The 27,838-nt window shown below is 46.3% G+C and overlaps 1 protein-coding gene and 1 pseudogene across 1 annotated transcript; both read right to left on the minus strand.

Moving 5' to 3' along the window:
* Positions 1-233: 233 nt before the first annotated feature.
* Positions 234-7,706, minus strand: LOC138096962 (putative killer cell immunoglobulin-like receptor like protein KIR3DP1; annotated as a pseudogene).
* Positions 7,707-9,738: 2,032 nt separating this feature from the next.
* Positions 9,739-21,040, minus strand: LOC138096448 (putative killer cell immunoglobulin-like receptor like protein KIR3DP1). Its single transcript, XM_068992651.1, has 9 exons — positions 21,007-21,040; positions 20,829-20,864; positions 19,386-19,664; positions 18,200-18,499; positions 12,624-12,923; positions 11,633-11,683; positions 10,775-10,897; positions 10,006-10,058; positions 9,739-9,894 (listed from the first exon to the last, which is right to left on the minus strand). Exons 1-9 carry the CDS (start codon positions 21,038-21,040, stop codon positions 9,739-9,741), a joined length of 1,332 nt encoding a protein of 443 aa, XP_068848752.1.
* Between the last annotated feature and the right edge of the window lie 6,798 nt (positions 21,041-27,838).

The raw sequence follows: 27,838 nt of genomic DNA on the forward strand, positions 1-27,838 counted from the left end.
TGATGCAGCTAAGAATAAAAAAACACATATTTTCATAAAAAGAACATGGTTCCATGGTTCTCTGGAAGATATTCCCTCAGGGATTACAATGGAAAACAGTTTTTAACCTACAGGAAGTGAAAACGCCATTCTCTGCTATGAGCCCACCTCCCCCTGGGTCAGATGACACTCTGCTTTCCTCCTTCAGAATTACGATTTGGGTAGCACACCAGTGAGAGTTTGGCTCTTCATACTTACTTTATGGGGAACCAGTGACAGACAAGAACACAAAGAAGATGTTGGTATAGACGAAGGTACGGAGAGCCTCAGGAGAAGGTGCAGCTGGCTGGAGTGGCCTTGAGGAAGCCATGCTTCTGCCAACAAGCCAACGGAAGGTCTGGTTATCCGTTGCATACAGCCTGCCCCTACACACAGGAGTTATTGTATCATTGTATCAAAGTGTGTCAGCAGTTCTCAACCTGATCAGTATGGTCTCCACTTCCCAAGAGGCACCAAAGCATCCAGGAGAGAGGCTAGCAGTGGATGGAGTAAAGAGGCCATGCAAGACCAGCAGCGGTCTGAAACCAGGTCCCCTGGGCTCCCATGCAGTTTTCCTCTGCTGCCCGAATGACAAGGCATGGTGCTTTTTCATGAATGGGGACTGCTTTAATCCTCCATATATTTCCCCCTCCATCCACATAGACCTGGAATGGAATCCTCAAGAATACATGACACTTCTATTTCTGAACTGTGGGATGTTTCATTCATAAAACACTAGCAGAGGAATAGTGCATACTGAAGGTGCTCCCTAAAATCCTCCCCTTGTCCCCTCATTGTTCCCCAAAGATGCTGCTATAAGGAGGGTAAGCAGCTCCTTTAGCATGGGGTCAAGTCACTCTGTCTCACTTTGTTCAATGTAGAAATTTCCAGTCGCAGAGAATGAGAAACTCTATGTCCCATCCAGTTTTAATACAAACCATGATCTCAAATGCTGACATGACAGGGACGTTGAGGAGCCCAAAGTCACAGAGCTGGGAGGTGGTAGAACCGAACCCTCTGTCTTCTCAAATTTGCTTAGATAGGAGACCGTCTTGCTTACCTTCTGTGGTGTGGGTATCCATGTTTGACGGCCAAGTACTTGTAGTGGATCCTAGGGGAGAAAAGCCAGAATGGGTGAACAGTAACCTTCCTCACCCCACCATAGGAGGACTCTTGTTTCTGGAAGGTTGACCTCCTGCCTGTCCTTGAGTCTGTCATCCCTCAGAGCACCGATGGGGCAGGGGCGGGCTTCTGGTCCCTCCTGGGGAATGCATTGAGTAGACCCTCCATCCTAGAGAAGAGATGGTGGAAGGAGGCAGGAAAGATATGTCTGGCGATGAAAGACAGCTGTAATCAAGAGACATTCTGTCTGCTCCAGGAATGAGTATCTATGCTCCTTAATTGGAAAATCACTTGTATGTCAGGGGTCCTTCTGGGAAAACATTAAGAGCAAGGGGCTGATGCAATCTCAGATCCTCCTGAATGGGCCCAGATTCTCCTCCTCCTGGGTCTACCCTGACCCTTTTCTTTATTTGCCTTGATTACACAACTCTGATGTGGAGCATCCATACAGGAGGTGGAGGAGGGTTGAGATGCCATCTACCATCTGTTTTCCTCTCTGGTTCTCATTGCCTCCGATTCTCTGGAAGCCCTAAAGTCCCCTGATGTCAGCACAGAGCCCATGAGAAGGAGCTCAGTGATACAGAAAGATATTATGGAAAAAGCCAAATGACCTTTTTGGCCTCTGCAATGTGATTTAGTGTATTGTAAAGCATGGGACTCTTCATGGGGTTCTGGAGGGAGGAATACTGCAGTGAGTTGCCATTTCCTACCCCAGGGGACCACATTTGGTCAGATCTCTTCACTATGACCCGTCAGGCTTGGGTGGCCCTGCATGACATGGCTCATAGTTTCATTGAGTTACACAAGCCCCTTCACCACGACAAAGTTGAAGTCCATGAAGGGGGGAATGTGAAGGACAGAGGAGTCTGTCGTGCTGCAGTCCATGAGATTGCAAAGAATTAGACACAGCTTAGCCACTGAAAAGGAACAATAAAGCATGGGCCAGGAAGAGGTTCCTCACCTGTGACAGACAGGAACAGTGGGTCACTGGAGTCTGACCACAAGTAGGGAGAGCGACTGAAGGAGCCATGGCACCTGCAGACCCCACTGTGGGCTGGGGTCCCAGGACCCAGAGGGAACTCTGCCTGGAGAGCTCCGTGGGGGCCCCTCCCTCCAGTGAGCGGGCCCCCAAATCCCCCCTCCCTCCCCCCGAGCAGATGGAACTGGTCAAAGGCGCTCTCAGAGCTGCAGACCAAGGTCACGTTCTCCCCTGACCTCACCACGGGCCCACCCTGGGCTGAGAGAGAGGGTTTCTTGGACACACCTGGAAGGAGAGGCAGTTTCGTGAGACAGGCTCTTCCCGAATCCCATGTCCTTCACCCCTGAACTGAGAATTCACACCCGCGATTCTTCTCAACTCTCTCTCTCTCTTTCTCGCTCTCACTCTCTTATTCTCCCCTGTCTCTCTCCTACTTTCTCTCTCTGGGTCTCTGAAACTGCCTCCCTCCTAACTCTTTTCCTTCTTGTATTTTTTTAAACTCTCGCTAGTTCTCCTTGGATTGGTTGATTTGATCTGTCTTCTTTCATTCGGAGCCTCTCATTCTCTACCTCGTCTCTATCTTTCAGCATTATTCATCTGTTCTATTATCTGTCTATATCTCCATCCACCGTTCCATCTACCCATCTTATCATCCATCTATATGTCCACTGTTGGGAGCCAGAGTGAGGAACTCAGCCCATGGCAAAGGTCATGAGGAAGGAAGCTTGGCATACGCAAAGGCGTGATCAAGCCTCAGGAAACCTGTTCCCGAGCATCTACCCCCAAATCAGAGTACTTTACGGGGAGCTCTCCCCCATAACCATTTCTCTCAGAGAAGGAGTTAACTTGCAGCTCCAGTTAATAAAAATTCCTGGGCGTGACAAGAGTGTTTCAACTTACGATCTCTGGAGGTTCTCTGGCCTGCCTGATCAGGCTCGTCCGGCCGCGTGTGATTGTTTACAGCCTCCCAACTGTGAGAGGCATGAGATGTTTTAAAACTTTCTAAATACAGACTCTTTTGAGAAGTTAGAAGATCATTAGTATAGTATTAGTGGGTCGATCAGGATTATATTGGTGAAGGGTTTTTTCATTTATCCTGCCAATAATTACTGCTGATTCCCTGCCCTGGGTGTGACAAGGATGTCTCAGGTCAAACCTCTCTGCTGACAGACTAGCTTGTGTGACAGCCTCTCAGCCATAAACAGCACAGAGAGTTTGGAGTATTAGCATAGGGCTTTTTTCATTGATGAGTCAATGATTGCCATCAGGCCTCCATATTCAGAGGCACCTGGGAATATATTAATCAATGTATTTGGAATATAGAAAAGGAAATATAGTAGTTTTTGATGTTAGCAATACTAGACTTTTTGAGTTAATGAATCTTCTCTTTTATTATAGACCGCTGTACTTTGTTATAAATCACTATAAATCACTGTGTCCTTGCTATGCAAAAATGTAACTTTATCACTATCTTAAAACAAAATAGATCTTAAGGGGAACATTGGTGAAGGGTTTACATTTGTTGAGCCAATATTTGCTGCTAAAAGTTCATATTCCTGCCCTTATAATGAATATAACTAGCATATAGGAAAAATAAGTATTAACCTTTAAGATTAATCATGTTAAACATCAGGTTAAGTAAATTCCTTTCTTGATTGTAACTCTATAGGAATGCAACTTTATTTGGAGGGTGGCGCCTGATTTAAGAAAAAATCACCCCTGGAAAAATAAGTTTTCTGGTTAACTGACCAGTATCAGAAAGGGCCATAAAATGTCAGCAGACCTTCTGGCTAAAAGATGATGAAACTCATAAGACCTTTGTATAATTTTATATGAAGCACCTGATTGTGACAAGGATCAGGTCTGCTGACCCCCGCATGACTCTGTATTCATCCCTATGTATAACAAAAAGGTATATAAACAAACCTGAAAAATAAAGAAATCGGATCAGTTTCTGGAAAGACTGATACCCCCATGTTGTTTCTTTCTCACTCCCCGCTTTCCTGGCTGAATTCCCATCTGAAATGTGGGTACTCACCAAGCCTGCTAATTCTGCCCCGGGCTTCTGAGATCGGACCGGGGAGGCCTCAGTGCCTCCTCTCCTTCGGGAGAATGGAAAGACGCCTGTGGCCTACGTACGTGGTGATTGGTATTCCATGTAAACCAGTTATTCAGTCTCTTTTCTCCACTAATTCTCCTGCTACACTATCTGTTTCTAATCTCGCTCTATATCTGCAATTACATAAGTTTTTTCCAGGACGCCGACTCCGTCCCCACCTTCGAATCACCCTGGATCCACTGGGGCTGGACCCCGGCAATCCACCCATCGTTCCACCATCTATCTACCTTTCTATGTACGTAGCTATCTATCTACCTATTTTATCATCCAGGTATATGTTCATCCATCACTTTATCTGCCTATCTCTCATCTATTTCCACTTCCACGACTTCCTCTCTTCTCGGTCTCCCTGGCTCTCTTCTGTAATCCCTATTATCTTCCCACACATCACCATCTTTCTCAATTTTTGCACCCATCCCCCTTCCCAGGTCTCTGATTTTTAGGGCTTCTCTGTCCACTCCCTTCTTTCTCATTAATTCTCTATCCCTTTTTCTTTCCATTTACCTTTATTTTTTAGATGTTTCTCCCCCCACCCCCGTCCCTCTGGCTTATTTTCTGTGTTCACACAGCAACAGTGTTTCTGCCTCTGCTTTCCGTTGACTCTGTTTTCTCTCTGATTCCATCTCTCTGTGGGCTCTGACCTCCATAATCTTACAACGTTTGGTGTGAACTTGCACGTGGGCCTGAGCATACAGCATGAGAACCCATGAAACGCACAACATACAGGAGCTGGGGTTTGGCTCCATTACCGGGGACCTTGGGTCCTGGGGCACAGTGTGGCTCACCCACCTGGAACGAAGCCACATCTGAGTGAACACAGTATCTGTGCATCACCCGGGCCATGAGGACTAGGGCTCCTGGGGAAACAGCTTGAGACAGACCAACCTGGTCATGAAGTCCTGGGCAGATACATGGTGTATCCTTGGGTTCTTTGAGTAGAGAAGAGAGTGTAGGGTTGAAATGGAAACCAGGCTCCTAAACTGCTTCTGGTCTCTGAACAAAGTCAGGGAGGAAGGGCACCCTCTCTGCTCCTTGCCCCTCTGTCTGTGTCTCTCACTTCACTCTTTATCTCCATCCCTGAGTTCCTCTGTCTCTGCCCCTGCCTCTGTCTCTTCTGTTATAACAGGTGGTCTGTGTTTGTTTCTCCTCTTTCTTTGTCTGTTGGATGCAACACTCACCAAGTCGATTTATCTCCATGAAAAGCACCTTTCTCTCGTCTCCCACACCACCACCTGGGGCTTCCACATCCTGGTACATCCAGTCTGTATGCCAGCTCTTGACATTCTCACCTGTGATCACCGTGTTCAGAAGGTCACTAAGGGGCTGACCACTCAGAGTGGGAGAGACCGAAAGCACAGAGACACCTGCAGGAAAACCTCCTCATCTCAAGGTCACCTGCTTACCAACCTTAGTTCCACATGCAGTTTCATTTCCCTTGGAATGGGACGGAGCAATCGTAGATTTGGGGTTTTAGGATGCGAGCCATCATGGGGTGACATCTCTGCCCACTGTGGGACCCAATTTCCTCCATTAAATAGCATTTTATCTAGAATGCCTGGAGCACTTCCTGTCGTTCTGACTGGATCCTGACTCACACTCCCACCGGAAATCTCTGGGGTCTGGGAGACTGGGACAATGAGTGGCCTCTGGACAAGACCACAGTCTCCAGGGGTCGCTGGGTGCTGACCATACAGAGGAGAGGTGACTGTAGTGACCATGACGCCTGGTGGTCCCTGCGTGTGCTTCAGTCATGGGCCCATGAGGAAGTCCTTCCAGAACATTACGGCCTGGAGCTCAGGGACATCGGCTCTGTCACCCTTGTGCAGCCTGAACCTGCCAAATCCGAGAGGGGAGTGACCGGAGAGTCACATGCTGTCCTTGAGGAATCCCAGGGCTTGGCCAGGATGACAGGGAGGGCTTGAATTGATCACCTGGGGAAAATGAATGCATGCTTTACAGTAGAAAATGGGGAACCCCTTCCCCTCGCGGGGCTCAGATGACCCACCCCTTTCCCACATCTCTAAGGCTCCTTTTCAAACCAGGGGAACCCATGCTGCATGGAGATTCCCACACCGCAGAGGCATAGCACACCCTACACGAAAAACATCTGCTGAGAATTTTGAGGGTGTGTCTGTGCTCAGCTGTGTCTGACTCTTGTGACCCCGTGGACTAGCCTGCCAGGCTCCTCTGCCCATGGGGATTGTCCAGGCAAGAATACTGAAGTGGGTTGCCATTTCCTTCTCCAGGGGATCTTCCAACCCCAGGATTGACCCGCATCTTCTGCAGCCCCTGCATTGCAGGCAGGTTCTTCACCACTGAGCTACCGGGGAGGCCTGAGAATTTTGAGCAAGTGTCAACTAACAGATTCTTCCTGGATGTTGATGATGTAAAATTTGTTTTATAAAACAAGATGGAGTAGACACCCAATGGAAGCACAACCTGTGTGAGTGAAATGATGTCAGCTCACATGAGAAACACAGGACATGATGGAGTCTGTGGTAGAAACTTAAGGAATCTCAGGGGGCAGGGCATAGGTTCTCCCCTTCTTCTGAATGGAGGCCAGCAGCAGCTGTTCTCTCCAATGCCTATCCATGGAGTTGCTGGAGAGCTGGAGCCATCACCTTGTCCTCCAAGGGTCTGTTGTCCCTGGCCCTGCTGTCTTCCCTCAGTCTACAGATAACACCAGTCCCTCCCAGTCACCCCAGCTCTGAGCATCACAGTCTCCTGTAGGTGCCCATAGGGCCTGGCTGAGCAGAGGGAAGAGTGTCTGGGGGAGGGTCTCTGGACCAGAATTGGGGGCTAGATTTCCCTGAAAGTGTTAGTCAACCAGTCGTGTCTGACTCTTTGTGAGCCCATGGGCTATAGCCCTCCAGACTCCTGTATCCATGGAATTGTCCAAGCAAGAATACTGGAGTGCCTTGCCACTTCCTTCTCCTTGAGGAAGATCCTTTGATCTTCCCAACCCAGGGATCAAACCCAGGCCTCCCTCACTGCAGGCAGACTCTCTACCATCAAAGCCCCCCTGGGCTCCCATTTTCTCCTTCCAAAAGACTCACCCTTATGTGGTTATGACTTCCCATGGTTGACCGTCACCCTACCTTCTGTGCCATCTCCCCTCTCATTACAGGACAGTCTTACTTGAGGTGGATGGCAACCACGGTTTGGGGGAAAGACTCACCCTCTTGTGCCCAGATGCTCTGGATGAAGAAGAACCCTGTAAAGAAAGACTCATGATGGACGATCCATCTCCCATCAGACCTGGCCTTCTACTCCCCTGGCCTGTTCTATGGGCCTCATTGGCAAGGACAGTGCTCAGCCTTGATGAACCCAACTATTAAGATCCACTTCACCCTAGTGGAGGCAGGGCTCTCTGTTAAGGTGGACCCAGCCCTCCAGGTCAATATTTGCACCAGGCTTTGTTCCGTTCCAGGACTCAAGACATGCCAGGCTGACGATGGTGGACAGCATGGTGCTGCTTCTGCTGAGCAGGAGGCAGCAGCTCAGCAGACCTGAAGAGTACACAGGATGTTGTGATGACGCCCAAACTAACATCGTGTGCAAGCTGACCACAGGACGGAAAGGTGACTCACACAGGCTCTTCTTACCTTAAAAAAAGGCAGAGTGTGGGGGCCCAGGCTGAGGGAGGAATTGCGCTTCATGGAAAATTTTAAGGCCAGTTCTGTCTCTTCAGAGTGTTTAACAAACTTCAACCACAACCTCTGATCCAACCTACCTTGGGCTACGTTTTCAAGTTTACCAAAAATATGCTGCAATATCTAATCTGCTATGACTTTGAGGCACTGAATTGTTTTCTGTTTTCATTCTTGATATAATTTTAATATAATTTATTTCATTCCTATATTAAAAGATTTTCAAGAATTATGTTTATCTTTAATGTTCAACCATCTCTGTGACATCCGAAGTAAAATTGTCTTTATGGAAAATGCTAATTTCATGATTTTTTTAATTTCTATGTATGCATGGCCAAGTTCCTTGAAAATGAAACAATTTTTAATAATTTATGTATAGTTGGCTTACAATATTATATTAGATACATGTGTATTACATAGTGATTCAGTATTTTCAGAGATTACACACAATACAAAATTTATAAAATATTGACTATATTCCCTGTGCTGGACATTATAACCCTGTGAGTTATTTATTATATAAATGGTTGTTGGTGTTTCTTAATCCACTCTGCATACTTTGCTGCCCCTCAACCCCAACCCTCTCCCCTCTCACCTCTCCCCTCTCCCCTCTCCCCTCTCCCCTCTGGTAACCATTAATTGTTCTTTGAATCTGTGAGTCTGATTCTCTTTTGTTATATTTGTTCATCTATTTTTATTTTCTTAATACTTATTATTGTTTATCTGGATGCATCAGATCTGAGATGTGGAACGTGGTATCTTTTTAGTTGAAGCTTGTGGGATCTAGTTCCCTGACCAGGGATTGAACCTGGAGCCCCTGCATTGTGAACCCAGAGTCTTAGTCACTGGACCATCAAGGAAATCACTATTTTGATTTTTAGATTCCACATATAAGTGAAAACTTACAGCATTTCTCTTTCCCTGTCCGACTTATTTCACTAAGCATAATGCCCTCCAAGTCAATCCATGTTCTCAAAAGTCAGGACTTTGTTCTTTTTAGAAAGCTGAGGGGGCTTCCCTGGTGGCTCAGTGGTGCAGAATCCGCCTGACATTGCAAGAGACATGAGAGACCTGGATTCAGTGGGCTGAGAAGATCCCCTGGAGAAGAGAATGGAAACGGATTCCAGGATTCTTGCCTGGAGAATCCCATGCACACAGGAGCCTGGGCGGCTACAGTCCATGGGTCGCAAGAGTCGGAGATGACTGAGTTGACTTAGCATGCATGTATTCAGCCTCATATGGTTAGTGGCACCACACTGGCTATCTCAGAGAATATTTCATCTTTTTATTTTGCCAACGAGCGTTATTATTTTTTCATGGAAAGCATTTTATTTTAAATATAGCACTGTTCACACGTCAATCCCAAACTCCCCTCTATCTGTCCCACCACTCTTCCCCTCTGGTAACTCTAAGTTTGTTCTCTAAGTCTACAAGTCTGTTTCGGCCTGTAAATAAGTTTACCCCTGTAAAATGTTAATGAAGAGGGGTTTTCTTTTATTGGTTTTGTTTTATTTTAAACTGAATAACTTGAAAAATCAACTGGCAAATTTCTTATTCTTTATTAGAATTGTAGAAAAAGTAGGGTGATCATGATAAGCTACCTAGTATGAGCGATTGATTATAGCATCTCCCCAAGCAGTGAAATAGTTACAATAGAGTTGGAATAGCCAGGAGATTATTAAGAGGGGGTGGGATTTTTGAAGAAGATACTATAATTCTTGGACTCCACTCCTCACCTCAGAGCTGATGGGCTGCTTTGGAGGAGAAGGAGTGTCCACGAGGAACCCCTTTAACAAGAGATCTAGGTCCTTGATTTGTAACACTCTGTGTGCTCAAAGGATGGGCACAGGTCAGGGCTGAGCATGGTCTTGATTTATGTTGAATTCCTCATAGATAATGGGCTCGGCAGAGGGATACATGGGCCTCAGGGGAGCGGGAGTGGACCTTCTCTTGGAGAGGGTCCCGAGGTCCAAGTGAGTGTATACCACGTCTTCTGCTGCAGAGTCCTGAGAGGATAGAGGTGAGAATGATGGACTGAGAAGTGATCTTCGAAGGCTGGGCCACTGGGCATTGGAGGGGCTCCGACTATGGCAAAGGTTTGGGCTGGGAGGACTCACCTCGCCGTTCACTGTTCTGTCTTCCATGGGCTCTCCATCCATGATGGCAACATCTGTGAATGGAAGAGAGTCAAGGCTCTTCAGGGTGGATGCAGCTATTGCAAACCTCCGTAACTTTGATAGTTACATCAAAGTTAGAAAAAGGTAGGGGTGTGCCCCAGGTTGCTGAGCCTGTCTTTACCCGTAAATGAAACAAAACAAAACATTCCATATACAAGCCCAGCCATTCATGGACTGTCTCAGGAACCTGTGCAAACCCACGGACCCATCCTACGTCTTCTGTTGTGGACCACGCTCTTCTACATATCAGCAGAGTCCCAAGAGCATGTAGGGGAGAAAAACGGATGGCTGTAGTTGAAGGGAAGAACAGGGCTTGGAATGTCCCTGGTGGCCCAGGGATGAGGAGTCAACCTTCCCATTCAGGGAGCGTGGGTTCTATCCCTGGTGGGAGAACTGAGATCCCACATGCCTTGAAGAAACTATCCTTAATGCTGCAACTGTTGAGCCCACGAGCTCTGCAGCCTTGAACTGCACCCCAGCTCCACAATGAAGATTTCCCATGCTCCAGCCAAGACTAGATGCAGCCAAGAATAAATCAATACATATTTTCATTAAAAGAATGGGGTTCATTGGGTCTGGCAGATGTTCCATCAGGGATTACAACAATGGAAATCAGTTTTTAACCCACAGGAAGTGAAAATGCCATTCTTTGCTATGAACCCACCTCTCCCTGGGTCACATGATGATGAGCTCGCCTCTTCAGACTTACGATTTGGGGTAGAACACCAGTGACAGACAAGAGCAGCGAGGAAGATGCTGGTAGAAGTGAAGGCTATCACAAGCCCAAGGACAACGTACCACGTGCTGGAGTGTTCTTGAGTAAGCCGGGTTTCTGCCAACAAGCAAATAGAAGGTCTGGGTATTCGTTGCACACGCTGTGCCCCTACGCACTGGATTTATTGTATTCTTGCGTCAAAATGTCAGTATCTATCAACCTGATCAGTTATGGTCTCCACAACCCAGGAGGTACCAAAGCATCCAGGAGAGATGCTAGCAGTGGATGAAGTAAAGAGGCTGTGCAAGACCAGCAGACGTCTGAACCAAGGTCCCCCGGGCACGGATGCAGTTTTTCTCTCCTGCCCCGTATGACAGGCATGGTGTTTCTGGTTGAATGTGACCCTTTAATGCACAGTACGTTTCCCCCTCCATCCACATAGACCTGGAATGGAATCCTCAAGAAGACATGACACTTATTTCTGACCTCTGGAATGCTTAGTTCACAAAACACTAACAGAGGAATACCATATATTGAAGGTGATCCCTAAAAATCTCCTCTTGCCCCGCCATGCTTCCCCAAAGATCTTGGTGCATGAAGGGTGAGCATCTCCCTTAAGCATGGGGTTAGGTCACTCTGACCCACTTTGCTCAATTTAGAAATTCCCAGTCACAGAGCATGAGAAGCTCAATGCCCACCCTGGTTCTAGGCAGTCGACGGTCTCAAATGCTGACATGACAGGGACATTGAGGAGCCCAGGGTCACAGAGCTGGGAGGTGGCAGAGCCAACACTCACACAGGAGCCCTCTGTCTTCTCAGAAATCTTCTGAGATAGGAGACCGTCTTGCTTACCTTCTGTGGTGTGGGGTTCCATGGTTGATGGGCAAGTACTCGTAGTGGATCCTAAGGGAAAAAAGTCAGAAGGGGTGAACAAGAACCTTCCTCATACTCACTGAATGAGGACTGTGTCATCCCTCAGAGCACTGATGGGGGGAGGGGAGGGCTTCTGGTCGCTCCCCGTGAAAGCACTGAGTAGACCCTCCATCCTGGAGAAGGGATGGTGGAAGGAGGCGAGAAGGATATGCCTGGTGGTGAAAGACAGCTGTAAGCTAGAGACATCCTCTCTGCTCTGGGAATGAGTGTCTGTGCTCCTTAATTGGGAATCCCCTGTATGTCAGAGCTGCTTCTGGGAGAACATGAAGAGCAAGGGGCCAAGGCAATCTCTGATCTTCTGAAATCAGCCCAGCCTCTCCTCCTCCTGGCTCTACTCTGACCCTATTCTTTATTTGCCTGGATAGACAGGACTCTGCTGTGGAGTATCCATACAGGAGGTGGAAGAGGGCTGAGATGCCATCTACCATCTCTCTTCTCTGGTTCTCTGGTTCTGGTCTCATTGCCTCCATTTCTCCAGGAACGCTATGGTTCCCCTGACACCAACACAGAGACCTTGAGTAGAGCTCATGATACAGTAAGATGTTATGCAAAAACCCAAATGGACTATCTGCCCAGTGCAATCTCATCTACTATAATGTGACATGGGACTCTTCATCAGTTCTCAATGCAAGAGTGCTGGAGTGGGTTGCCATTTCTTCCTCCAGGAGACCACCTTTAGTCAGGAATCTTCACTATGACCCGTCAGGCTTGGGTGGCCCTACACGACTGGCTCATAGCTTTACTGAGGTATGACGGTCCCTTCACCACTACAAGGCTGTGATCCATGAGGAGGAGATAGTGAAGGACAGAGGAGTCTGTTGCGCTGCAGTCCATGGGGTTGCAAAGAGCTGGAAACAGCATAGCAACTGAACAGGAACAACAAAGCACGGGCCAGGAAGAGGTTCCTCACCTGTGACAGACAGCAACAGTGGGTCGCTGGAGTCTGACCAAGAGTAGGGAGAGCGAGAGAAGGAGCCGTAGCACCTGTAGACCCCGCTGTGGGCTGGGGTCCCAGGACCCAGAGGGAACTCTGCCTGGAGTGCTCCGCTGGGGCCCCGCCCTCCAGCCTGTGAGCGCCCAAGGTTCCCGCGCTCGCTGAGCAGATGGAACTGGTCAAAGGCACTCTCGGAGCTGCAGACCAAGGTCATGTTCTCCCCTGACCTCACCACGGGGCCTCCCTGGGCTGAGAGAGAGGGTTTCCTGGACCGACCTGCAAGGAAGAGACCTTGATCTCAGAGCACAGGGTAACTCGAGTCCTAAATAGAGGACTAAAGCCGGAAGTGTGCAACAAGAGAGGCACTGCAGTGAGAAGGCCGCCCGCCGCCAGGAGAGAAAGACTCACAGCAAGGGATACGTGGCACAGGGAAAACTTCAGAAATAACTGTAAAACTGGAGTGTCACTTAAAATCCTTTGACACAAATTAATAATTTTTAAGATGGATTGTCATTTAATGTCCATTTTAAAAGAAAGAGTATATGTATATATATGAATAACTGAACCTCTCTGTTGTACAACAGGAATTAACAACATCTGAAATCAACTGGACTTCAACAAACATAAATAAAAAATAAATTTAAAAAATTAAACATGTGTGGTTCTCTTGGAATAAATGGAACTTACTAACTACTGCTGGGACTATCAGAAAACATGGCATTGACCCAGGAGAAGAGATTATGGAGTGGAAATTGCCAGAATCTCATTTGATCTTTGACCATCTCATTCTTGAGAGCATGTTCAGGGCTGCCATGCCCACCCCCAGGGCCTGGAAGGGACTCCTCAGTGTGAGGCTTGGAGGGACCACTCCCCCCTCTTTGTGCAGAAGGACTTGTTAAACCAAGGACCTGAGCAAATTCAGGGTGTCGACCTCCATCTTGATCAACCAGGGGCTGGACTGCAGGGCGTCTGGTACCACATGTGCTGCTGACAGAGGAAGGGAGCTCTGACATGAAGGCAGGAACCCAACCCCTTAAGCAACCATCATTGGTTTCCTGAGCGGGGAATTACCCATGTCCCTGCTATGGTACATTTTTCTCCGTGGGTCGTGCTTTCACGTTCTCGCTCCTTCTCTCTGTCACCGGCTGTGTTTTCCCCTTAGCACACAGCAGGGACTCTGTTCTCTTCTCCCTTCCACGTTCACAACTCCTCTCTCTGCTTTGTTCCCTCTCTTGAGTTTGTGAGTCTCTGCACACCTGTCATTCTCTCCCGGTATTGATGCTGGACTAGACACCAGACCTGTGACACAGAGAGCAGAAGGGACTGGTCTGGCCACACTCACCTGTGATGATGATGTCCACGGGGTCGCTGGGGGCTGACCACTCATAGGGGGAGTGTCTGAGAGAGCCATAGCATCTATAGGTGCCCACACTCGCCAAAGTCATGGGGCCAATGATGAAGTCAGCTGGGGCATCCCCACGGGTGAACGTCTCTCCACATCTCTGGAACTGCCCTGTGCTGCTTGTTTTGTGCAGGATAAATTTGTCAAGCAGCATCGATGAGTGACAGCGGAGGGTCACATTCTCTCCCTCACGCACGAGGGGCCCTGGGTGGGCTGAGATGCAAGGTTTTGGGAACACACCTAGGAGCAAAGAGCTTGTGAGCTTCAGTGAATCACCCTACGTCAGCAATTCCCCTGACATCTGAAGGTGTGAAAAACCTCCTCATGAAGCAGCAAAGCCAACTGCCCTTCGTGTCTGTCCTGTTGCATTTTTTAGGGCTTGTCCTCGGGCTCTGGCTCATGCTCTTTTGTTTCTCTTTGCTCAAGACCTCCAGCATCCTCTGTGTTTATTCTAAGCTCTTTAGCTGTTGGATCTGCTCTCAGCTTCATGCATGCATACTCAGTCCCTTCATTGTGTCTCACTCTGTGGGGCCCCATGGACTGTAGCCCACCATGCTCCTCTGTCCATGGGATTCTCCAGTTGAGAATACTGGAATGGGTTGCAGTGCTCTTAACTTCATCCCATCCCTACTATGCGTGGTGGGGTGCTGGGGTGGGTCTGCTTCTTGGTAGAATACATACCAGGCATAATACATACCCTGTCTCCCTTCACACTCATCTCCTAGAATGTGGGTAATGATTGGCAGGATATTGGGAAGCAGATGGAGAGAAAAGTGAATACTTCCCCATCTGTGATCCCCACTTCATGCCTCTGGAGACATTCCTGGGCTGATTTGGTCTTAACTGGGACCCCAGCTCCTATATACAGGATTACAGCTCCCTACTGGCTGGCAGGAGAGAAACACCCACAGTAATGGATACCCAGCACAGGGAAAAATTCAAAAATAACTTTAAATATGGGGTGTCATTTAAAATCCAATTAAAAATAATTTTTTAAATGCAGTGTCATTTAACATCATTTTTTTAAATCTGTCTCCACAAATGAGATTTTAAAGAAAAATTTTTAATATAAATTCATTTATTTTAATTGGAGGTTAATTACTTTACAATATTGTATTGGTTTTGCCATACATCAACATGAATCCACCATGGGTGTACACGTGTTCCCCATCCTGATCCCCCTTCCCACATTCCTCCCTATACCATCCCTCTGGACATCCCAGTGCACCAGCCCCGAGCATCCTGTATCATGCAGCAAACCTTGACTGGGGATTTGTTTCACATATGATATTATACATGTTTCAATGCCATTCTCTCAAATCATCTCACCCTCACCCTCTCCCACAGAGTTCAAAAGACTGTTCTATACATCTGGGTCTCTTTTGCTGTCTCACATACAGGGTTATCATTACCATCTTTCTAAATTCCTTATATATGCATTAGTATACTCTATTGGTGTTTTTCTTTCTGGCTTACTTCACTCTGTATAATAGGTTCCAGATTCATCCACCTCGTTAGAACTGATTCAACCGTATTCTTTTTAATGTCTGAGTAATACTCCATTGTGTATATGTACCACAGCTTTCTTATACATTCATCTGCTGATGGACATCTAGGTTGCTTCCATGTTCTGGCTATTATAAACAGTGCTACGATGAACATTGGGGTACACGTGTCTCTTTCAATTTTGGTTTCCTCGGTGTGTATGCCCAGCAGTGGGATTGCTGGGTTATAAGGCAGTTCTATTTCTAGTTTTTAAAGGAATCTCAACACTGTTCTCCCTAAAGTCAAGAGCAAGACAAGGGTGCCCACTTTTAGCACTACTATTCAACATAGTTTTGGAATTTTTGGCCACAGCAATCAGAACAGAAAGAGAAATAAAAGAATCCACATTGGGAAAGAAGGAAAAATCTCACTGTTTGCAGATGACACGATCCTCTACATAGAAAACCCTAAAAACTCCACCAGAAAATTACTAGAGCCAATCAAGGAATATAGTAAAGTTGCAGGATATAAAATCAACACACAGAAATCCCTTGCATTCCTACTAATAATGAGATAATAGAGAAATTAAGGAAACAATTCCATTCACCATTGCAATGAAAAGAATAAAATACGTAGGAATATATCTACCTAAAGAAACAAAAGACCTATGTATAGAAAACTATAAAACACTGGTGAAAAAAATCAAAGAGGACAGAAATAGATGGAGAAATATACCGTGCTCATGGATCTGAAGAATCAATATAGTGAAAATGAGTACACTACCCAAAGCAATCTATAGATTCAATGCAATTCCTATCAAGCTATCAAGGGTATTTTTCACAGAGCTAGAAGAAATAGTTTCACAATTTGTATGGAAATACAAAAAACCTCCAATAGCCAAAGCAATCTTGAGAAAGGAGAATGGAACTGGAGGAATCAACCTGCCTGACTTCAGGCTCTACTACAAAGCCACAGTCATCAAGACAGTATGGTACTGGCACAAAGACAGAAATATAGATCAATGGAACAAAATACAAAGCCTGGAGATAAATCCACACATTTATGCACACCTTATCTTTGACAAAGGAGGCAAGAATATACAATGGAGAAAAGACAATCTCTTTAACAAGTGGTGCTGGGAAAACTGGTCAACCACTTGTAAAAGAATGAAACTAGAACATTTTCTAACACCATTCACAAAAATAAACTCAAAATGGATTAAAGATCTAAAGGTAAGATCAGAAACTATAAAACTCTTAGAGGAGAACATAGGCACAACACTTTCTGACATAAATCACAGCAGGATTCCCTATGACCCACCTCCCAGAATATTGAAAATAAAAGCAAAAATAAACAAATGGGACCTAGTTAAAATTAAAAGTTTCTGCACAACAAAGGAAACTGTAAGCAAAGTGAAAAGACAGCCTTCAGAATGGGAGAAAATAATAGCAAATGAAGCAACTGACAAAGAACTAATCTCAAAAATAGACAAGCAACTCCTGCAGGTCAATTCCAGAAAAATAAACGACTTGATCAAAAAAATGGGCCAAAGAACTAAACAGGCTTTTCTCAGAGAAGACATACAGATGGCTCCAACCACATGAAAAGATGCTCAACATTGCTTATTCTCAGAGAAGTGCAAATCAAAACCCCAATGAGGAACCATTTCATGCAGTCAGAATGGCTGCTATCCAAAAGTCTACAGGCAATAAGTGCTGGAGAGGGTGAGGAGAAAAGGGAACCCTGTTACACTGTTGGTGGGAATGCACACTAGTAATAGCCTTTAAAAAAAAAAAAAACCCAATACAATAATCTAAAGTAATTAGCCAAAATAAATACATTCAAATTTTAAAAAGGAATATATCTATTTGAAAAGCTGAACCATTCTGTTGTACAACAGGAATCAACAGCATCTTAAGTCAACCAAACTTCAACAAAAATCAATGAGAAGAAATAGATTTAAAAAATCAACCAGATTGGGTTGCTCTTGAAAAACGTAACATACTAACTACTGCTGGGACCAAGAGAAAACATGGTATTGACCAAGAAGCAGGCATTATGGAGTGGAAATTGCCAGAATCTCACAGGATCTTTGACCACCTCATTCTTGAGGGAGTGTTCAGTGCTTCCCTGTCCGACCCCAGGGGCTGGACGTGACTCCTTAGTGGGAGGGTTGGAGGGACCACTCCCCCCTCTTTGTGCAGAAGGATGCGTTAAACCACAAGGCTGAGCAACTTCAGGGTGTCAACCTCCATCTCGATCACCCAGGGGCCAGACTGCAGGAGGGCTGGTACCACAGTGTGCTGCTGACAGAGGAAGGGAGCTCTGACATGAAAGCGGGAAACCAACCCCTTAACCAGCCATCAGTGGCTGCCTGAGCAGGGAACTGCCCGCGTCCCTGCTCTGGTACATTTTTCTCCATTGGTCGTTCTTTCACGTTCTCGCTCTTTCCCTCTGTCACCGGCTGTGTCTTCCCCTTAGCACATGGCAAGGACTCTGTTCTCTTTTCCCTTCTGCTTTCACACCTCCTCTCTCTCTGGTTTCTTCCCTCCCCGACTTTGTGAGTGTCTCTGCACACCTGTCATTCTCTCCCGGTACTGATGCTGGACTGGACACCAGACCTTCTGTGACAGAGAGCAGAAGGCACTTGTCTGGCCACACTCACCTGAGATGATGATGTCCACGGGGTCGCTGGGGGCTGACCACTGATAGGGGGAGTGGCTGAGAGAGCCGTAGCATCTGTAGGTGCCCGCACTCGCCAAAGTCATAGGGCCAATGGAGAAGTCAGCTGTGGCATGCCCACCAGGGAGCATCTGTCCCCGTCTCTGGAAATTCCCTGTGCTATTTTCTTGGTGCAGGATAAACTTGTCAAACCACCGCAGTGACTGACAGCAGAGGGTCACATTCTCTCCCACACGCATGAGGGGGCCTGGGTGGGCTGAGATGGAGGGTTTTGTGAACACACCTAGGAGCAAAGAGCTTGTGAGCTTCAGTGAGTCTCCCCACCTCGGCATTTCCCCTGACGTCTGAAGGTGGGAAAAATGTCCCCATGAACCATCAAAGCCAATTACCCTTCCTGTCTGTTCTGTTGCATTTTCTTTAGGCTTGTTATCGGGCTCTGGCTCATGCTCTTCTGTTTCTCTTTGGTCAAGACCTCCAGCCTCCTCTGTGTTTATTCTAGGCTCTCTAGCTGTTGGATCTGCTCTCAGCTTCATGCATGCATACTCAGACACTTCAGTTCTGTCCAACTCTGCAACCCCATGAACCATAGCCTGCCAGGCTCCTCTGCCCATAGGATTCTCCAGGCAAGAATACTGGAGTGGGTTGCCATGCTCTCAGCTTCATCCTGTCACTAATATGTGTGGTGGGGAGCTGGGTGGTTCTGACGATGCATTCCCTGGCTCCGTTCACTCTCATCTAGAATGTGGGTGATGACTGGCAGGAGATTGGAAAGGAGGTGGAGAAAAAAGGGAATATTTCCCCATCTATGACCCCCACCTCATGCCTCTGGAGACATTCTGGGGTCTTCTCCCTGGGGCCCCAGCTCCTTCATATGGGATTACAGCTCCCTACTGCGTGGCAGGTGCTGGATCACGGTCGTTCCCCATCCTCCCTGCTGACAGGCAGCGGCAGCATCCTGTCTAACTAATGCCTAGCGAGGCTCATCCTTCCTTTGCCAGAGCACCCCATCTATTCAACATCCTGAGTTTAAACTCTCAGAGTGGGTTCTCTTTCCTGGTTCATTCCTGGCTGGATATCCTGAGTAAATCTTTGACCACGTAAGGAACTTGGACCTAGGATGGGATTGCCTGCATAGACGGCTGTCCCGGGCTGGGCTGGACCCCTCCTACCTGTGACCACAATCTGCAGGGGGTCACTGTGTCTGGATAAACCTAGGAGAGACCTGGAGAATCCGGAACATGTGTAGGACCCGGCATGTTCTCTGGTCACTGGGCCAAGGCTGAAGGTGTTGAAATGATTTCCGTGGAGCTCGCGAAAACTGGTCCCATCTGTTTTGAACAGTCTGAATCTCTTACGTGGAGAATGGAAATGACACTGAAGAGTCACAGTCTGTCCTAAGGGAACCATGGGGCTTGGCCAGGCTGACAAAGAGGGCTTGCCATGTTCACCTAGGAGAGAAGGAGTCACAGGTTTTGAGAGGAAAATAGGAATGGTCCCCTCTCCCCACTGGTCTTGTTGGAGTGCTTCCCCTTCAATTCTTCCAAGGCACCAACCCTAAAGTGTATCACCCTGATACTCAAGGACACCTGGGGCTTGGGGACAGACAGACACAGTCAACCCAGGACAAACATGACGGAGATTCTAAGAATATGATTCTCAGCAGTGATTCTTATCAGGAGAAGAACAACTCCTTGGGTTGACAAAATGTTGAAAACTCTCTCAAAACACAAAACACTGGGGATTCCTGGGTGGTCAGGTGGTTAGGACTCAGCACCTTCTCTGCCAAGGGCCCGGGTTGAATCCCTAATCATGGAACTGGGATCCTGCATGCTGCACAATGCAGGCAAAAGAAACCCCACAAAAAAACTGATTCATAGAAAAGAAGTGAGAGGGCTTTCCTGTTGGCTTTGTTGTAGCTCCAATGGTAAAGAAACTTCCTGCAATGCAGAAGAGCAGGGTTCAGTCCCCAGGTAGGGAAGATCCCCTGGAGAAGGAAATGGCAACCCCATCCAGTACTCTTGCCTGGAGAATCCCATGGACAGAGGAGCCTGGTGAGCTACAGTTCGTGGGGTCACAAGGAGTCAGACATGAGTGAGTGACTAAAAGTAACAGAGATAACAAGTGAAAAAGCCACTTGACTGAAAAGAAGGAAATAAAGCTTGAAGCTGGCTCCTTTGTTAGCTAACCAACAACAAATGTGAGACAAGGTCCAGGTGGCCCTGCCTGAGGAGCAGACCCTTCCCTGGGCTCAGGTCCAGCGGGCTTCCTGCAGATCCTGTTGTTAAGGGCCAGCTGGAGATGCCATGAGCCAGCTTGTAGGGGAGGGTCTGTGGGCTGCAGCCCCCTCCTCCCCTCTCATGATAGAAATGGCACTCACTGGGCCTAGCTCCCAGCTCCCAGACTTCACACTGTGCCTTCAGGTCCAGAGTCCAGAGCTGGGCTAACCTCTGGGGAGAGTGAAGATGAGTATCAAGGCCAATAGGAGGACCTGGGATCCACAGGGCCTGCGGCTCTCACTGTACTGACACGGGTCTCACCCCAGCCCCCAATGTCATCTGCATCAGCCACAGCTGCTCTGCTCAACAGAGAAATAAGGGATAGGTAGGACTCACCCACAGCTGCCCAGGTCCTCAGACTCACACAGAATCCTAGAAGGAAAAACACGTCAGAGATGGCTTGTCCCGATGGACCCCACACTCGTTGCACCCTCATGCAGGGAACCTGATCAATGGTGTGAAGACCTCCTAATTTCCACCATAACTCTCTCCAACGGTGTCTTTCTGGACTCACCAAGACTCAGGAGACTGAGGAGTGTGGGGCACATGGCTCTGCTTCTGTGAGACAGGAGGCAGAACTGAGCAAAGCTGACAGAGCCACAGGATGCGGAAGCGGTCAGTGTTGTTGGTACAGTCAGCCTGGTTCATGTCACATGGGAAGATGGCCAGCCTCTTCTCAAAGCCAGGGATGGAAGTCTGACCTGAGCCGCATCACGGAGCATGCCTCATGACCTGATCGTCACTTTTTGTTTCCCTAAACACTGTAAACCTAAGAGGATTCGAACAGATCTTGCTGCCTTTATGAAGTACTAACTGTGATTCAGTGCATAGCATGCAGGATGCTTTTCCCACGCTCATGATAAATCTCATTAACCTTAACTCTTCACAGAAGACAAACCACATGTTCCCACCTTGTATGTCAGGCTCAGTGCAGGTTGCCAATTAAAGATTCTTTAATAGAGACTTTGATTCTGCTTTCTCATGAGAGGACCAGACATGCGTATTATGGCTCTTTGAAAATATGAAAAAATTCTGCATTGTAATATATGTGTTTAAGGAACTAAATGTGTTATCTTCAGGTGTACAGCAAAGTGACTCAGTTATACATATACATGCATCTGCTGCTTTTCAAATTCTTTTCCCACTTAGGTAGTTACAGAATATTAGGTAGAATTCTCTGTTTTATACAGTAGGTCCTTGTGGTCATGCATTTTTAATATAGCCTTGTGTATATATCAGTACCAAACTTACAATATAACCTCCCCCTGACATATTCCTTTGGTAATCGTAAGTTCATTCTCTGTGAGTCTGTTTTGTAAATAAGCTCATTTTCTTCGATGTCACAAATAAGCAATATCATGTGATATTTGTCTTTCTCTGACTCTTCTTCATCTGAAATTATTTCATGACTATGAGTGGAAACTTTGCAGACACAACACTCTCTGTCTCTCTCTCTTCCTCCGTTTCCAATCCAAGGACCACACATGTACACAAAGATAATGTGTGCAAAGGTGACTGTGGTGTTTTCTGGGAGGGGGATTTGTTCTGCCTGAAAAGGTGGACCACACTGCTTCCTAGATACTCTGCTGCTGCTGCTGCTAAGCGGCTTCAGTTGTGTCCGTCTCTGTGCGACCCCATAGACGGCAGCCCAGCAGGCTCCCCCATCCCTGGGATTCTCAGATTAACACAAAATATGTCAAGTAGAGACTTCCAAGCTCCAGAATGCTTGAGTGAGGGGCGTGTCCGCAACAATCAACTCCAAACTGGGAAAAAATGGCCCAGCTGTTTCAGGAGGTCAAGGGCAGACACATACCCAGTTCAGTTGTTGTTCATAGACAGGAACGAACCTCAGTAAGGGCTGTAATTCCACATCATTGTGCTGGGGTGGGGGTCATTAACATTAGTGATGCTCCCGAAGTAATAAATCAGGTCTCCTCTTGATCATTATGTATGCAATGGAGTAACAGTACAGTCACCCATCTTAAAATGTCCTTTTATTCACTTAATATCATGTTCCAGAATTGATCTGTATTCTTTGTCGTTAAAGTTTGTGCACTTTTACTGCCATATAATGTTTCATTGCAGATATTTAAACCACAAATTTTAAAAAATTAAAAACATTATTGAAGTATAGTTCATTTCTGCCGTACAGCAAACTGATTCCACTCGACATGTATATTGTTTTCCATTATGATTTATGGCAAGATACTGAATAGAATTCCCTGTGCCATACTGTAGGACCTCATTCTTTATCCATTCTATGTATAAGTAGATTTCACCTGCTCATCGCAAGCCTCCAGACATACCTCCTTGGCAAACACAAGTTTGTTCTGTATGTTTGTGAGTCTCTTCCTGTTTCATTGATATGTTGCTTTTAGATTCCACATACGTGTGATATCACATGAAAATTGTCTTTCCCTTTCTGTCTCCTTCCATTAATATGTTAATCTCCAGGTCCATCCATGCTGCTGCAAACGGCATGATTTCATTCTTTAAATGTCTGAGTGGTGTTCATTCTCTGTGTGTATAAGGATATACATCTTCTGTATCCATTCATCTCTCGATGGACAATTAGGCTTTCCCATGTCTTGGCTATTGTAAGGTTTGCTGCTATGAACATAGGGGTCATCAATCTTTTCAAGGTGAATTATTTTTCCAGGTATATGCTCAGGACTGGAATGGTTAGATCATATGGAAACTCTGTTTTTACTTATTTTGAGGAACTGCCGTACTGTTTTCCACCGTGGCTGCACCAGTTTACGCTCCCCCAACAGTGCAAGAGGGTTTCCCTCTTCTCCATACCCTCTCCAGCATGTTATTTATCAACTGTCTAATGATGGCCATTCGGATCGGTCTGAGGTGGTACCTCCTTGCAGTGTTGATTTGCCTTTCCTACTAATTAGCAATGCTGAGCATCTTTTCGTATCCCTGTTGGTCATCTGCGTATCTTTTAAACCACAGATATCAACTGTGAGAGTGACGTCTATGGATTCTGTCTAAAATGAATGACACCTCTGCTAATGTCTCACGAATGTGCTCTGAGTCCAACCTCACATTTCCTGTCAAGGGACAGAATGATGAGGTCTTCAGGAAAGGAATAGTGACTTTATTTGGAAAGCCAGCAGACCAACGAGATTGTGAACTTTTGCCCCAAAGAATTGAAAGAGACACATGTACCCCAATGTTCATCGCAGCACTGTTTATAATAGCCAGGACATGGAAACAACCTAGATGTCCATCAGCAGATGAATGGATAAGAAAGCTGTGGTACATATACACAATGGAGTATTACTCAGCCATTAAAAAGAATACATTTGAATCAGTTCTGTTGAGATGGATGAAACTGGAGCCGATTATACAGAGTGAAGTAAGCCAGAAAGAAAAACACCAATACAGTATACTAACACATATATATGGAATTTAGAAAGATGGCAATGACGACCCTGTATGCAAGACAGGAAAAAAGACACAGCTGTGTATAACGGACTCTTGGACTCAGAGGGAGAGGGAGAGGGTGGGATGATTTTGGAGAATGGCATTCTATCATGTATACTATCATGTAAGAATTGAATTGCCAGTCTATGTCTGACGCAGGATACAGCATGCTTGGGGTTGGTGCATGGGGATGACTCACTGAGATGTTATGGGGAGGGAGGTGGGAGGGGGGTTCATGTTTGGGAACACATGTAAAAATTAAAGATTTTAAAATTAAAAAAAAAAAAAAAAAGAATCATCTTACTTGAGTTAGATGGGCATTTGGGGAGTGAGAGGGATAGTCAAACAGTGTTTACTGAATGTAAAATAACCCTAGCCCATGGGGAAGAAAATGCCAAGGAGAAGAGAGAACAATACAGATTAAATACCCATGTGTGAACTCACACTTTCACACTTACACCCACACACTAAACGAGGAGGAGGTGTGGCTGGTTGTTGCAGTGTTTTTTTTTTTTTTAATTTTAAAATCTTTAATTCTTACATGTGTTCCCAAACATGAACCCCGTTCCCGCCTCCCTCCCCATAACATCTCTGTGGGTCATCCCCATGCACCAGCCCCAAGCATGCTGTATCCTGCGTCAGACAAGGAGGTGTGGCTGGTTGTTGCAGTGTTTTAATTAACTAGTTAATGTCTGTGCTGGCTCTTCGTCGCTGTGCACAGGCTTTCTCTAGGTGTGGGAAGGCGGCTGCTCTTTGCTGTGGTGCAGGGTCTCTCATCGCCGTGGCTTCTCTTGTTGTGGAGCACCCGCTCTAGGCACATGGGCTTGTGGCCCATGGGCCTAACTGCCCCGAGGCATGTGGAATCTTCCCATTTCCGGGATCAGGCCTGTGTCCCCCACATAGGCAGGCAGATTCCTAATGACTGGACCAACAGGGAAGTCCTGTGGCAATCTTTTTTCCCCTTAATTTACTTATTTTTAATTTTAGGACAATTACAATACTGTGATGCCTTCTGCAATACATCAACATGGATCAGCCATAGCTATACTTATGTCCCCTCCACTGTGGAATGTTTTAATCCTGGAATCCTTTGTTCTTCAAGCTGTCCATGCAGGTCAGGTCATAATGTCCCTTTAAGCCCCTGACAAGACAAAAGGTTCTGTCTGTTCTGCCACTTTTTATCTCTATACGAATGGGAAAGTGTTATACCTTTCAAGTTCAGAGCCTGGAGAATAGTTTAGTCCCTCAGTCATGTCTGACTCTTTGTGATCCCATGGGCTGCAACCCCCCAGGCTCCTCTGTCCCTGGGGGTTCTCCAGGCAAGAATGCTGGGGTGGGTTGCCATTTCCTTCTCCAGGAGATCTTCCCAACTGAGGGATTGACTCAGGCTCCTGCGTTGCAGGCAGAGTCTTTATCCTCTGAGTCACCAGGAATGCCCACCAGTAACAATGCGATTCAATATCTCCTCCCACAATTAACATTGCCATTGTTTTCCATTTACTTTAATGTGGACATGGTGGGATTTTGGCATCATGCTTTCACTCTCAGTGCAGCATAACACTGACGTGGAATATACCATAAATTTAAAAATAGAGGTATGAATACAAAGCTAGATTTCTAATTTTAAAAAACAATATGCAACAAGCAGCAAAGATTTACTGTATAGCATGGGGAACTATAGTCAATATCTTGTAATAACCTAAAATGGAAAATAATCGGAAAATAATGTATGCATATTTGTGTAATTCAAGATCACCTTGCTGTGCAACTGAAACATTGTAAGTCAACTTCACTTCAATAAAATATGTATGTGATGAGATTAAAAATAGAATATGTAAAACAAATAACTTTTAAAATAAGATGAAAAAAATTGAAGTCACTCAGTCGTCTCTGACTCTTTTCAACCCTATGCACTGTAGGCTGGCAGGTTCCAATGTCTGCGGGATTTTACAGGCAAGAATACTGGAATGCATTGCCATTTCCTTCTCCAAATAGTGCAGGCCAGCTGCAGCATACTCCCTGATGGTCTGTGTACTCACTCTCACATTCCAACTCTGCACAAGGTGTATACACATGGGCACCCTGAGCTGCCCCAGAGTCTCAGCCCAGATGGTGAGTTTGTGGAAGGTTCCTGGAAGGAAGTCAGAGGCTGAGTCCCAGGACTTCCCCATCCCTCAATCCCCAGCTCAGCTCAGGAACCCTTCCAGGTTTCACCAGCATCACTCTAGAATCCCAGTGTCCTGACCTTGCCCCCCACAAAGCTCCTGGGATTCAAGTGAGATATGGGTCCCAGGAGACCCGGGAGAACACACCTGCATGGCTCAGGGTCCCTTGGCCCAGACTCAACCCTGGAAATGAGAGATTTGCCACCAAAAGCTTGGGCTGATTCTCTCCCCATCAGGATCCCTGGTCCCTACTGCTGATGAAACCCTGTGGTTCCCATGAACTGGGGGCAGGGTGGGTGTCCCGTGCCCTCCTGCCGTCCCCTCCCTGCCCTGCACATCTGGCCGAGGAGGAGAAGCTCAGAGAGGATGGAAGGCATGTCTGCAGCTCTGAGCGCCCAGCCGCCCCCGACCCCGCCTTGTACAGATGAGGAGACCACGGGGCCCTAGAGGGCAAACAGGATGTGGTCCCTGGGGGGCTTCCACCACCCCTCGGGGTTCCCACGGCCGTGGACTCGCACAGGGGGCAGCGCCTCCATGGAGCCAGAGCCGATGTCTCCAGGCAGGGCTCAGGAGGCATCTCAGCCCAGACCTGACGCCTCAGCTCTTTCTCTTTCTGCCCTATCTGACCGCCTACTCTAGAAGTTGAGACCCAGGTTCTCATCCTGAATCAGCCCTGGACAGTCTGACTCCAACTAGGACTCATAAGTTTATTTTCCCAGTCCCTTCCAGAAATGGAATTTACTTCTTGTCTTTGGTCAGTTCATAAAATTTTTTTTTTGGAAATTTTATTTATTTAAAAAAAGTTTTTTATTTTAATTTTTAATTTATTTTTTAAATGTAAATTTATTTAATTTAGTTGAAGGTTAATTACTTTACAATATTGTATTGGATGTTTTCTTTTTTTCCATTTGCTCAGATTTTACTTGATTTTTTCCCACACTGTTTCATCTTCTAGACATAGATATGTACACATTGTGTTAGAGGTATAATTAGGTATTTCATTTTTTGGTGCTATTGTAAATGGTATTTTTAAAAATTTCAGTTCTAAATACCTGGAACCAACATAATATTTTTCTTTCAACTTTACAATATTGTATTGGTTTTGCCATATATCATCATGATTCCGCCATGGGTGTACGCGTGTTCCCCATCCTGAATCCCCCTCCCACCTCCCTCCCCATACCATCCCTCTGGTTTTCCAAGTGCACCAGCCCCAAGGATCCTGTATCATGCATCAAACCTGAACTGGTGATTCATTTCTTATATGATATTATACATGTTTCAATGCCATTCTCCCAAGTCATCCTACCCTTGCCCTCTCCCACAGAGTTCAAAGGACTGTTCTATACATCTCGGTCTCTCTTCCTGTCTCGCATACAGGGTTATCATTATCATCTTTCTAAATTCCACATATATGCGTTAGTATACTGTATTGGTGTTTTTCTTTCTGGCTTACTTCACTCTGTATAATAGGCTCCAGTTTCATCCACCTCATTAGAACTGATTCAAATGTATTCTTTTTAATGGCTGAGTAATACTCCATTGTGTATATGTACCACTGCTTTCTTATCCATTCATCTGCTGATGGACATCTAGGTTGCTTCCATGTCCTGGCTATTATAAACAGTGCTGTGATGAACACTGGGGTACACTTGTCTCTTTCAATTTTGGTTTCCTTGGTGTGCATGCCCAGCAGTGGGATTGCTAGGTCATAAGGCAGTTCTATTGCCAGTTTTTTAAGGAATC

The sequence above is a fragment of the Capricornis sumatraensis genome, chromosome 20, assembly GCF_032405125.1.
Source record: "Capricornis sumatraensis isolate serow.1 chromosome 20, serow.2, whole genome shotgun sequence".
NCBI classification, from domain to species: Eukaryota; Metazoa; Chordata; class Mammalia; order Artiodactyla; family Bovidae; genus Capricornis; species Capricornis sumatraensis.

Coding starts and splice junctions, on each gene's coding strand:
- LOC138096448 (XM_068992651.1), bottom strand. CDS start 21,040: ATGTGCCCCACACTCCTCAGTCTCCTGAGTCTTG. Junction 20,865..21,006: donor CCTCAGTCTCCTGAGTCTTG/GTGAGTCCAGAA, acceptor TTTTCCTTCTAG/GATTCTGTGTGAGTCTGAGG. Junction 11,684..12,623: donor ACTGTTGCTGTCTGTCACAG/GTGAGGAACCTC, acceptor TTTTTCCCTTAG/GATCCACTACGAGTACTTGC.